Source organism: Triticum urartu, chromosome 2A (genome assembly GCF_056163025.1).
Source record: "Triticum urartu cultivar PI428250 chromosome 2A, HENAU_Tu73, whole genome shotgun sequence".
NCBI classification, from domain to species: domain Eukaryota; kingdom Viridiplantae; phylum Streptophyta; class Magnoliopsida; order Poales; family Poaceae; genus Triticum; species Triticum urartu.
In genome coordinates, this window is record NC_141874.1 from 599886002 (window position 1) to 599898883 (window position 12882).

Below are 12882 nucleotides of genomic sequence, written 5' to 3' on the forward strand. Positions count from 1 at the left end.
CTCACGGGAGTAGGGAAGTTCATTTCTTTCACAAATAAAGTATAAACGGAGATACTCATATACACTCACATCCTTTCTCTATGAGCCTTTAGAGTGACTGAGCCAGTATATCTTCAGATTCATGAAATCACCACAAGCCTCACATAGTCGACGTACGGGAATGTAGTCTCGTACGGAACGAACATCCTCAAAAAAGTTGAAATAAATCAATGGAAGAAAACAAGGAACTTGAATCCGAATGGGCTGGTCCCATCACAAGAAGCGAACCATGTGAGAGCCAGTCAGTTCACAAGAGTAGGAAATTTGAGGCAATTCCTTTAGCGGTTGCCTTTTTTTTTTGCACGGCCAAATCTGGCGTTGACAATTTTCTACCCTTCCACGGTTGTTGAGAAAAATCTTATCTTGTAAATATACTTTCTGTAAAAATTTGTGTAATAGGATAGTTTTCTATGGTATTTTATTTATATAATAAGCTCTGTAGGATTCTCCCTAGAAAAAAAATGGAAAAGTGTTGTAGGGTTCCCTCCCGGCCGTTACCATGGTTTCTTTGTTGAAAAATGAGATACTAAATGCATGAAAAAGCTCACCAACTAAACTCCTCAATGCATAGGACCATATGTGCTTAGCTTCTTGTTCGGCAATCAAACTCTCTCATTAGTGTTTTGCATAGATCCGCGTGCTTGGCATCATTTCTGCTGGGTCATGAAAGTGCTCTTTCTCCTTAATTGTTTTGTCACATCAGATTGTCCTATTCTTATACACCACGAAGCATTGAGAAGGGTTAGTTTGCTCTTTCGAGTTTCTTTTTTCCTTTCCAGAACCGCAAAGACCAGCTATAGCTGTAACACACAGTTTTAAATGGTTTTTAAGACTCAGTAAGCCAACAGGAACCGTTGAATTACCAATCGGTTTCACCCATAGTTTTTATGCTCACTAACTTTTATTTTGGTGGTTTCAGAGTTCGCCTCCGTATAAATGCCAACAGAGTATGCGTGCTCATGAAAATCAGATTTGCAGGAGAAGAACGAGAGCGATGACCACGATCACAGTTCCTCAAGTTGTCCCTTCTCCGGTTGAAGATGCTGAGGCGCTCATGAAGGCCTTCCAAGGTTATATTATCCCCGGAATTTACCTCGCTGTTTCGGTTCATCGATTTATTCTAGTGCATAGGTCCTGAATCTTGGTCATAACCTCGCAATATGTGTAGTGATTTTTGCAACATTTTTGTGGTTCAGGATGGGGCACCGACGAGCAGGCAGTGATCTACATACTAGCTCACCGGGACGCGGCCCAGAGGAAGCTGATCCGGCAGGCGTACGAAGAGAAGTACAACGAGCTCCTCACCGACCGGCTCCAGTCTGAACTTTCCGGCGATCTTCAGGTGACCACACATTTTCAGAATCTCCCTTTCTTCTTCTAATGAACCAGCGAGTGATCTTGGTGACTACAGACAGCGATGGGCTACTGGGTACTCGACCCCACGGAGAGGCAGGCCGTGATCGCCAACGCCGCCACGAAGTGCATCGACGAGGAGTACCCCGTGATCGTGGAGATCGCGTGCGCCAACTCGCCCGCCGAGCTCCTGGAAGTGAAGCAGGCCTACCACGCCATCTACAAGCGCTCGCTGGAGGAAGACGTCGCCGCTGGTGCCACGGGAAACCTCCGTAACGTATGATATCTGGTTGTCACTAGAGCACGCGACAAGGGAAAGCTCTGTTCCCCAAACTAATGGCGATCCCTGTCCCTGCTGTGTTCAGCTCTTGGTCGCCCTGGTGAGCACCTACAGGTACGACGGCGACGAGGTGAACGGCGGGCTGGCGAGATCGGAGGCGAAGATCATTCAAGCGGACGTGAAGAACGGCGTCACGGCGGACCACGGGGAGCTCATTAGGGTCCTGGGCACCAGGAGCAGAGCCCAGCTCGGCGCCACGTTCAACTGCTTCAGAGATGAGCACGGCACCACCGTCACCAAGGTCCGGTCACCGCCCATACATAACCAAAAATCTGCTAAATTTCTTCAGGCTTTGGATCAATTTATTAGGCGATGATGTGGTCAATATATAATGCCATCTGTATCATCCATCGGCTAGGCCCTGCTGCATGGGTCCGATCCGACGGGCTACGCGCGCGTGCTGCGGACCGCGGCGAGGTGCATCGCCGACACGGACAAGTACTTCGCCAAGGTCCTGAGGAACGCGATGCACAAGTCGGGGACCGACGAGGAGAGCCTGCTCCGGGTGGTGGTGATGCACGCGGAGAAGGACCTCAGGGCCATCAAAGACGAGTTCCACAGGAGGGCGTCGGTTGCCTTGGAGCAAGCCATCGCCAAGGAAACCTCCGGTGACTTCAAGACCTTCATCATGGCTCTTGTTGGGACTAGCCAATAAACCATATGCATCCAAGAATAAGATCTCTGCTTTTTACTGTCTTCCGTGTTGCAAGACTTCAAGTATCTCAATTAATGAATAATGTCTAGGCAACTAGATATAATAGCTCCTGTGTTGCTGCGGAAATTGGTTGTAATAAATTTTAATACTTTGTTTGTGTGAAAGAAGAATATTTGGATTAACAATATGAAAAATAAAACTGATAATTCATAGTTATTGAATTTTATTATCGTCGTATATCTGTATTTTCAAAAATATAATCATATACTCCTGAACAGCTGAGATTTTTTTTCTAATAAAATTTTGTCACTCATAAGGTGCCACCAATCACACCAGGGTAGCATCCTCCACGCTCACATTTTTCTTCGATAAAGACCGTTCTTATTGACTCATATCGTAGCATCGAGGGATACAATCATCATGAGTGCACACCCAACCTCTGCATAATTAGGATACACACAGCCAACATAAACGCATATACAGAAAAGATCGCGCCGGCAAGGAGCAATGCCCATGAACGAAAGAAAACCGATGAAAACAATGATAGTCGCGATCATCGGCACTAACCATATCATGACAACACAAGACTTACAAGAAAATGTTCTCCAAAAACGACGCCTCCAGAAAGGGAACGACGCGGCCATCGCTAGATCCAACTATCGAAGGTCAGATCGTGGGTTTTCACCCTGAAGATCAAGCCTGAGCAAACTTCAAGAAATGACTTTGCTAAGGTAACGACGCATAGAACGCCGACATTGCCAGGTATAACACACTAGAGTGACACATAGGATTTTCACCCTGAAACTTGAGACTGGGTACTCAGAGAAGCACCACCCAATCAAAGTCATGTGTTGTTTCCTCCACTTGCCACAATCCCCACAGTTGCATATGCGCAAGAGGCACTAGTAACTTCACGACGAAGTTTTGATAGAGATGAAGGACATTGCAGCCGCTGAAATTCCAAGTTCGGGACGCTCCGGAGGTGTCACACTGTCCACACAAAGTGGCATTCTGTGGCTGATCTGCATTAGACGACATAACCACGCACAACCGCTAGCCCTGTCGTACTCGCCTGTTGAAGCAAATCATACCAAAAGGGAAGGACCTGACCGTTGACAGGCATTGCCCAGAGAGACATAGACGACGAACCATCTGATGCGAGAATTTCCGCACCGGTCTGATCACCGGCCAACATCGCCCTTGACGTCGGATTGAATGGGCGACGCCCTACAGTAACCGCCATCTAGTAGATGCCGCAACCATGGATCAATCGTTGGGCGGTCATCCTCGTCCGGCACTGCCAAACACGCGCAACCAAATTCGTTACGTCTGGACACGAACATAGGCAGCGCTTCGACAGTGTGGGGGATGGCGCTAAGTTGGGTCTTGGTGGCAATGCCATCAAGGATGAAGATCATAGGTCGTTTCCCAAGTAGAAACAGGCGCAACCGCTACATTTTCCTCCTTCATGGCGTCCACCTTCGCTGCGCTGTCTTCCAAATCTACAGGAATGAAGCCCCGCCGTCGTCGTCAGCCGCACAGGCAAGCTCGATGGCGTCGATTGACGGCGCTGAGGGGAGGCTGCACGGCGCGGGCTCACGGAAGAAGTGGATCGAGGACCTCCCAAGTCTAAAAATTTGGGAGAGAATTTTACTTCCCGGCCTCTGCACCAACTAGCGGTGCACACAACCTTTTTAGTATGAGTACCAAGATTTTTATCTTGAAGTGTAGTTTCACCACACGTCAGGCTTGGTCCACAATGGTAGCTTTTCAAAATCAACCGCTTCAATCCTCGTTCTTGTCTCTTAAGAAATTTGAAATGAACGCAATGCTATACGCTTGCAGAACACCTCCACGACGCCTAGCACCGTCTTTCTCCAACATCAAGAAAGAAGAGACACTCTGGATTGAAGGAGGGGCATGTTATGCTCACAACAGAATTCTCCCTCTCAATTGGGGTTGGTACAAATTGGGGAAGGAGGGAGGAGGAAAGATACTAGGGGAACAAAGTGGTTGGGTTATCCTTCTGTTGCTTGACGCCTCTGTCTTCCTCCTCTCGCTTCATATAGCTCGCTCCCTTGCCGTGCTCTGCTTCTCCTTCTCTTGGGCTTCGAATTCTCTTGCCAGCCTTCGGTTGCGTCTTGTCGCTTTGGGCCGTCGCCCTGGGCCGGCCCATGACATGACATTCCCCACCCCTTGAGCAGCGACTTGCCCCCAAGTTGCCAGGACAGGGAAACGACGTTGCAGCCTGAACGCGTCTTCCCAGGTGTCGTGTGTGCCTGGCCTGCCTGCCCAACGTACCTTGACGCGCGGTGTGGTCTTGCCGCCGATTGGTACCAACTTGGTCTGCAGAATGATCTCGGGAGTGAGCAGTTGCAGGTCCTTTGGAGGTGGAGTGTTGTCCTCGACGATGGCCTCAATATTGGGTGGCAGACATTTCTTCAATTGCGACACATGGATAACGTCATGGATCTTGGACTGTGGCGGCAGCTCCAGGCAATAGGAGACCGCCCCAATCTTTTGCAGCACTGTATAGGGACCATAGTACTTAAGAGCGAGTTTGTGGTTGCGCCTTGCTGCCAGGGAGTTCTGCAAATAAGGTTGGACTTTCAGATACACTTTGTCGCCCACTGCAAATGATCTCTCGCTGCGATGCTTGTCCGCTTGGCGTTTCATCCTCTGCTGCGCTCAGAGCAGATGTTGGCGCAGCAGCTCGAGCGTGGATGCCCTCTCACTTGCTAATTCCGCCACCTCGGGGTTGGTTGCAGGCGCCTCCAATGCAAATGGTCTAGGGGAATACACATATAAGGCTTCAAATGGGGAGCGACCCATTGTTGTATGGAAGGATGTATTGTACCAATGCTCCGCTAAGGGCAGCCACCGCACCCAACGAACCGGTGTGTCATGAGCAAAGCACCGCAGAAATGCTTCCATGCATTGGTTCAGTTTTTCCGTTTGTCCGTTGGTCTCCGGATGCCATGCTGAGCTCATATTCAGAATTGTATCCGAGAGACGGAAGAGTTCTTGCCAAAACAAACTGGTAAATATCGGATCACGATCAAAGATGATACGGAAAGGCATACCGTGCAGACGATAAACCTGATCGAAGAAGACTTGCGCCACTTGCTGGGCTGTATACGGATGCTTGAGGGGAATGAAGTGGCCATATTTTGTTAACTTGTCGATAACCACCAAGACGACGTCCATCCCTTGCGAGCGAGGCAGCCCTTCCACAAAATCCCAGCTCAAGGTATGCCACGGGTGGGGTGGAATGTCGTGGGGTTGCAGGAGCCCTGGCTGGCGACAGTGCTCAACCTTAGCACGCTGGCAAACTTCATAGTGCTGCACATAATCAGTGACCGTTTTCTTCAGGCTGGGCCACGCAAATAAGCGTCTGATCCGTTGATACGTTGCTAGTACACCTGAGTGCCCTCCCACCGCGCTATCATGCATGATTTTGATGATATGTTGTTGGGCCAGCTTGTTTGTTCCAACCCACACTCGTCCCTTGTAACGGAGAACACCTTGCGATAGGGTGAATCCTTGGCTGTTGTCAGAAGAGATGGCCAATTCAGTTAATAGTTTTGTCGCTTGCGAGTCCTCTGCATAACACTGGACCAATTGATCCAACCAAACAGGTACTGGAGCAGAGATTGCCAAGAACGGCTCCAACTGGGGACGACGAGATAATGAGTCAGCCGCTGCATTATGTACTCCTTTCTTGTACTGGATGGTGTAATCTAGTCCCATCAGCTTCACAAACGCTTTATGTTGAATGCTCGTGCTCAATCGTTGCTCAGATAAGTGCCGCAATGCCTGGTGATCAGTGTGGATGATGAAGCGTTGATGTTGCAGATACGGGCGCCACTTTTCCACTGCCATCAATAATGCCAAGCATTCTTTTTCATATGTACTAAGAGCCTGATTTTTGGGGCAGAGTGCCTTACTCAGATATGCTAATGGGTGACCTTGTTGCATCAGGACTGCGCCTACTCCATCCTTGCAAGCGTCTGTCTCAAGGACAAATGTCTTGGAGAAATCTGGAACTGCTAGCACAGGTGCGCTGATCATATTGCTTGTTTCAACAGGGTAAATGCCTTGTCCGCCTGCGGTGTCCATTGGAAGATGAGCCCCTTCTTTAACAGTTCTGTTAGAGGGCGGCTGATGATCCCATAATTCTGAATAAATTTGCGGTAGTACCCTGTGAGCCCGAGGAATCCTCGCAATTGCTTCAAGTTGTTGGGCACTGGCCAAGCTGCTACTGTTGCTACCTTGGATGGCTCTGTGGCCACACCGTCAGCTCCAATAATATGCCCCAGATACTCCAATTTCTGATGGGCAAACACGCATTTAGATCTTTTGATAACGAACTGGTGCTCCTGTAGTTTCCTGAAGACTTCCTTGAGCAACTTAATATGTTCCTCTAGAGTTTTGGTATGCACCAAGATGTCGTCCATAAAGAGGAGCACCCCTTTGCGCAACAGATCATCAAAGGTGAAGTTGACCACTCCTTGAAAAGTGCTTGGGCCTCCAGTGACCCCGAACGGCTTAACCAGAAACTCATACAATCCTTGGTGGGTGCGGAAGGATGTCTTGAACTCTTCCCCTTCGGCCATACATATCTGATGATAGCCTGACAGCATGTCCAGCTTTGTAAACCAGCAGGCACCTGCCAACTCATCCAAGAGCTCATCGACTATTGGCATGGGGTATTTGTTTTTGACCGTGATTGCATTCAACATCCGGTAGTCGACGCAAAAACGCCGGGAGCCATCCTTTTTGCGCACAAGTAGCACCGGAGAGGCGAAGGGACTGGTTCTCAATCTGATGAAACCTTGGCTGAGCATCTCTTTAATCTGCCGTTGAATCTCATCTTTCCGTTGCGGCGTATAGCGATACGGCCGAGCACTAACAAGCTGGGCTCCTTCGACCAGTGGTATCCTGTGATCTTGTGGGCGTCGAGGCGGAAAACCTGAAGGTGCTTGGAACAGATCTTGGAACTCCACTATAAGAGCCGCAATCCCTGGTGGCATGTCCATTTCCGAGGGCCGTACCGACGTTGCTGTAGTGCTCGATGTCAGGGCTTGCAGTTCCTGTTCCTGGTGAATTGCACGGACCTGAATACCGTGTTGTACTGCACCTCGGCGTAGCAACCCTCTCATTTTCCTTGGTGAAATCTGCTTGCATTCAACGCCATTGTCCTTGATTCCCGACAGAGATATGCGTCGCCCTTCATGCGTGAAGCGCATTGTTCTGTTGCGCCAATGTATCCACATAGGGCTGTGCTCCTCCAGCCAATCGGCGCCCACAATCAGATCATAACAGCCCAAGGGTAATACCTTAACATCTTGCTGAAATGTATGCCCTTGTGTCCACCACACCAACTTAGGAATCCATTGCGGGCTTGTCAATGTGGATCCTCCCGCCACTACATATTGTGCTGGTGCCATCTCCTGGGGTGTCAACCTGAGATCAGCCACAAGTTTGGCATCCACGAACGAGCAGTTCGCACCTGAGTCGACCAATATCAGTATCCGACGCTTGCCAATCATGCCGTGTAGACGCATAGTGCGTCGTTTAACTCGTGTCTCCGTTTGTAGGGCTGCCGACATCAACATCACTTCCTCGTCAGAGCTCGAGTCCGAGAGGTGTTGCAGATCAGGGGGGTCGTCCAGTTGCAAGACCTCAAGCAATTCTTCCATGACATGAATAGGCACCTTGTCTGGGCATTTGTGACCTCGCGCCCATGGATCACCGCAGGTAAAACAGAGATTCTTGGCCTTTCCGTAGTTGCGCAGGGTTTCCAGCTTCTCTGCCATTTTGCGTGAATCATCGGTACCCGAGGACTGCTTGGTTTTGTCCCCATAGGAGCTTTGCTTGTGCTGTTGGCGGAATGACTTAGTTGAAGCAGAAGAAGTGCCTTGATCATGCGCCAGCTCCGCTTCCTGCAACAACGCCAAACAACTAGCAGTATCGACGTCTTCAGGACGATGCAAAACTACAGCAGCACGAATATCAAGACGCAGCCCCGATGTGTAACGTTCCACAAAGAAAACTTCATGAGTATGGGGATCAACTAACAGGATTTGATGTTTCAGTGTGTCAAATTTTGTTGTGTAATCCTCTACCGTGCCTACTTGACTTAGCAGCAACATTTGTCTCATGTAAAATTTGTGTTTATCGCGTCCCCATTTCTTTCTAACTGAAGTGCAGAACTCCTGCCAGGTTGCAAACGCCCGGCGCTTCTGAATCATTTTGAGCCAGAGCGCAACATTACCCACACAATTCAGAGAGGCAAATTTGACCTTCATCGAGTCGGACACACTGTAAATCTTGAAGTACAACTCACAATTATCAAGCCATACTTGATAATCGGTCCCATCAAACTTGGGGAAATCCATTTTGGGAGTGCTACCAAGATGAGGACGATGTGGTGTATGTGGCTCTCTGTCGAACAGGTTGGGTGCGGGTCGCATACCGTTGTCCGGAGGCAGTCCGGGGAATCGTGGATCCCCGAGAACTGACCCCCGATGTAGCAGATGCCCGCCGTGCCCATGGGGCCGATCCACGCCGTCCGTGCGTCCTTCCACCGTGGTTGGCGGGACGCGGTTGTTGGCTGGACCTTGAGGTGGTGTGGGCGACGCTTCCAGCGCATCCAGACGCGCCGACGTGTCCTCTGCATGGAGTTGCAGGAGGGAGGCGGACTCGCTGAGGGATTTGGCTTGTCGAGTCCATGGTCTTCATCCGCGCGGTGACGCCCTTGAGCTGCTCGAAGATGGAGTCGAGCTTGGCGTTCGTCTCCACCCCTTGCTGCTCCACGGTGCCCATCGCCGCCGAAATTTGGAGCTCCACAGCACTCGGCCCCCGCTTCTTCGGCGCCAGATCGCCCACCCGAGACGGCAGTTCCTGCCGAAGGATAGGAATTACAGCAGCAGACGGATCTGCTGCTCACCCCAATCGAACTGACGGATCACGCACGAATCGATGAGGAACGAACCGACTCCTGATACCAATTGTTATGCTCACAGCAGAATTCTCCCTCTCAATTGGGGTTGGTACAAATTGGGGAAGGAGGGAGGAGGAAAGATACTAGGAGAACAAAGTGGTTGGGTTATCCTTTTGTTGCTTGACGCCTCTGTCTTCCTCCTCTCGCTTCATATAGCTCGCTCCTTTGCCGTGCTCTGCTTCTCCTTCTCTTGGGCTTTGAATTCCCTTGCCAGCCTTCGGTTGCGTTTTGTCGCTTTGGGCCGTCGCCCTGGGCCGGCCCATGACATGACATGGCACGTGACCTTAGAATCATAATGCTGGAGAGTAATTCTTTGTATTGGCCACAATCAGTGCTTGTTCTTTACTTAAACATGTTCTCCATAATCAATGAAATGCGGCAAAACCACCAATTTTTCAACAACAAAGAATCGCCAACACCGGCCTGAAAGGGTCCCAGCCATACATTCCCGTCACTATTTTGGCAATTGCCGATCCCGTTAACATGAAAATCAAGGTTAGGTTAGAGATGCAACAGGATGGGACACGTGAGACGTGACAGCCGTGCCGACTGCCGAGGCCCTTTCGTTCGTCCAGCTTTCCAGCTTTGGTTGTTCCGTGACAGTGCGGTAGGCCCCCCGGCTGCAGCGGCACTGATCAAATACTACCACATACTTTTGTCTATGCTGCGTGCTCTGCACTTTGGATTCCGTTGGTCGAAAATACGGCGTATTTTGAATCTCACAAGCCGCCAGTACGAAGCTTTGCCGTTGGGTCCGTACGAGATGGAGGTGACGTTCGCGTTGCGACGGTGGCACGCGCGGTCAAATGCTGAGCCAGGGTCAACGGATCAAGGGTGACGGAGGCGGACCCATGGTCCATCCTATCCAGATGTGATTCGAAATCGAATGACGAGATTCAAATCGTACTCATCGCAAGCTGCGGTTCAATTCTCCATGACACGTGAAGACGAGATTCTCTCCCCGCTGAGGCCAAGGAAGAATGACGACGCTGCTGCAGCCAAACTCGAATACTCGAATCAGCATGACACGTAGCTCTGGACGTGCTCCCAACACAACGGTCGATTCTTTGCGTTCAAAAAATACTCCACATATACAAATAGTAGAAAATGTCCGGTCTCAATTTGAATCGAGACGCCTACAACCGGGGGTAGTGGGCGGAACCATTGGCCGCGCCCACAACGGCTTTCTCCTGTGCGCACCGTGCGCCGCTCGGGCCGCGCACAGCCCCCGACGCACGGAGCGGCCACAAAATTTTGAAATCCCCTCGAGCTCTCTCTCTCTCTATCGGTCACCAGACGCCACTGCCAGCAGCCACTAGTAGGAGTACAAAACACTCTCTCCGAGGCGCACTTTACTGTAATCCACTCGCCCCAAAGCTGTGTCCTGCGTGCGCTCAAACGCCGGGCACCACCTCAGCTCAACTCCGGCCCACCCCCACCCTCACCCTCACCGCTGCTCCGCCCCCAAGCCCCAGGTCCCGGATCCGTCGGAGCTAATGGGTCTCTGCCTCAGCAAGAAGCAGCAGCAGCAGCGGCGGCAAGAGGAGCAGCCGCGCAGTGCGGCCAAGAAGAGCGGCAAGGACGCCGGCCCGCTAGTGCCGGAGGTGAAGAAGGCGCCGACGACGGCCAAGCCGGCGCCGTCCAGGAAGGCGACTGTGCCTAGGGCGGAGGAGCCGGCGGCGGACAAGCGGACGGTGTTCGTGGTCAAGGCTGCCGCCGCCGCCGCGGCTGCCGAGGTGGCGAGCGGCGGGGAGAGCGACGGGGTGAAGAGGGCGCCCCCAGCTCCGACCGCGCCGGTCGAGGAGGCAGCGAAGCCGGCGGTTGTTAGCAGGGTGCCGGTGCGTACCTCGAGCTGCACCAAGGAGGAGGTGGACGCGATTCTGATCCAGTGCGGCCGGCTCAGCCGCAGCTCGTCGGCGTCGGGGAAGGCGGCTGCGTCGGGCGAGAGCGGCGGGGGCCACCGCAGGTACTCTGGATCCAAGAGGAGCTACGACTTCGACCGGGAGAGGAGGGCTGGGGGCGTCGACGACGAGTGCGACTGGGACAGGCTGGGCGGCGGCGCCGCCGCGTCGAGGCCCTCGCCGCGCCGGAGGACGCCGGACCGTAAGCGGTCGGCGAGCCACGAGAGCCGAAGCGGTGCCGGGAGCGGGAGCAGGAGGGTGAGCCGCTCGCCGGGACGGCGCGGCGAGGGCGCACCCGCGGCGGCGAGCTCCGTGGGCATCGAGCGGTTCGCGCGGCAGCCCGGGAAGTTGGTGTCGGTCCCGGCCCGAGAAAAAGGGCGCGCGCCGTCGCCGGTGAAGGCTGCACCGGCAGGGAAGAGGTATGCGTCGCCAACCCTGAGGTCCAACTCCCCCGCAAGGGTGGCGGCCGTCGCGAATGAGAACGCCGGGGTGCCGCCGACGCACGGGCCGTCGCTGAGCCGAAGCTCGTCGAGGAAGGCCGATAACTCGCCGTACCGTCGCAACCCCATGTCGGAGCTCGACGAGAACGCACTGGCCAACAACCACCACACCACCAACAACGGCAAGCCCCAAAACAAGGTAAGGATCAATAAAATCTTCAGTATTTAGAGCATTTTAGCCATCAATTTTGTCCACCAAATTGCTCATCAAATCCTTCAATTATGCGCGCAGAAACCCATCGAGAGTGTCGCTGCCGTTTCACAGAGGTTAGGGGAGCGCTGCCAGATCACGAAGGACAAGGCGGAGATCATGGAGGAGGCCGTGGCGTCGGACACCAAGGCACCGTCCGCGAGGATGAACGCGACGCACACGGTGAGCATTGTGGCCGAGAGCGTCGTCAACAACACGAGGGCGGGGCCTGGGTGCCGGTCGTCCCGGCGGTCCTCGCGGGACTTCGACCACAGCGGCAGTTCTTTCGCCTTCATGGAGGATGCCGTTGCGCCAGACACCAGAGCGCCGTCTTCCAAGATCAACGCGACGCACTCGGTGAACATTGTGGCCGAGAGCGTCGCGAGCACAAAGGCGGGGCCGGTGGGCCGGTCGTCGAGGAGGTCGTCCCGAGACTTCGACCACGCCTTCCTGAATGAGGCCATGGCGTCGGAGACAAAAGCACCGTCGTCCAGGATGAACGCGACGCACACGGTGAGCATCGTGGCCGAGAGCGTCGCCAACCCGAAGGCCGGGCCGGCAGGCCGGTCGTCCAGGCGGTCATCCCGCGACTTCGACCACAACGGCAACTCCTATGCCTCCCTGCTCCTCGAGGACATCCAGAGCTACCACCAGCAGAACGCCAGCGACACGGCCGCGGCGGCGCCGGCGTTCTCGCTCCCGGCGTGCGTGTCCAAAGCCTGCTCCATCCTTGAAGCGGTCGCGGACCTCAACTCCTCGCCATCGGAGAACAGGAGCTTTGAGCTCGACCGGTCGGCCGACGACAAGGGGTCGGCCAACGTGAGCTGCTACAGCGCCGGGAAGGCGGCGGCGGCGGGCACGCACGTCGTCGAGTCCGAGGTCGTTGTCAAGGACGACC

The 12882-nt window shown here is 53.2% G+C and overlaps 3 protein-coding genes across 3 annotated transcripts in view; 2 read left to right on the forward strand and 1 right to left on the reverse strand.

Moving 5' to 3' along the window:
- The first annotated feature begins 1033 nt into the window (after positions 1 to 1033).
- LOC125533737 (annexin-like protein RJ4) lies at positions 1034 to 2387 on the forward strand. Its single transcript, XM_048697099.1, has 5 exons — positions 1034 to 1109; positions 1236 to 1381; positions 1451 to 1669; positions 1758 to 1973; positions 2091 to 2387. The coding sequence occupies exons 1-5, from the start codon at positions 1034 to 1036 to the stop codon at positions 2385 to 2387; spliced, it is 954 nt and encodes a 317-aa protein (XP_048553056.1).
- A 2061-nt stretch (positions 2388 to 4448) lies between these two features.
- Positions 4449 to 5063, reverse strand: LOC147986155 (uncharacterized). The gene has a single exon (XM_087541898.1). The coding sequence runs from the start codon at positions 5061 to 5063 to the stop codon at positions 4449 to 4451; it is 615 nt and encodes a 204-aa protein (XP_087398024.1).
- Positions 5064 to 10561: 5498 nt separating this feature from the next.
- LOC125539074 (uncharacterized) overlaps positions 10562 to 12882 on the forward strand; it is a 2878-nt gene continuing 557 nt past the window's right edge. The window contains exons 1-2 of the mRNA XM_048702443.2: positions 10562 to 11933; positions 12027 to 12882. The exon at positions 12027 to 12882 is cut by the window's right edge and continues 557 nt beyond it. Of these exons, the coding sequence (XP_048558400.2) occupies positions 10890 to 11933; positions 12027 to 12882 (1900 nt within the window). The 5' untranslated portion in view covers positions 10562 to 10889. The remainder of the gene's footprint in view (positions 11934 to 12026) is intronic.

Bases quoted from the DNA above. Each gene is read 5' to 3' on its own strand.
- LOC125533737 (XM_048697099.1), top strand. From the start codon at position 1,034: ATGACCACGATCACAGTTCCTCAAGTTGTCCCTTCTCCGGTTGAAGAT. The intron at 1,110-1,235 runs GTTATATTATCC...TTTGTGGTTCAG, and splicing joins GCTCATGAAGGCCTTCCAAG to GATGGGGCACCGACGAGCAG. The intron at 1,382-1,450 runs GTGACCACACAT...TGGTGACTACAG, and splicing joins AACTTTCCGGCGATCTTCAG to ACAGCGATGGGCTACTGGGT.
- LOC147986155 (XM_087541898.1), bottom strand. From the start codon at position 5,063: ATGAAACGCCAAGCGGACAAGCATCGCAGCGAGAGATCATTTGCAGTG.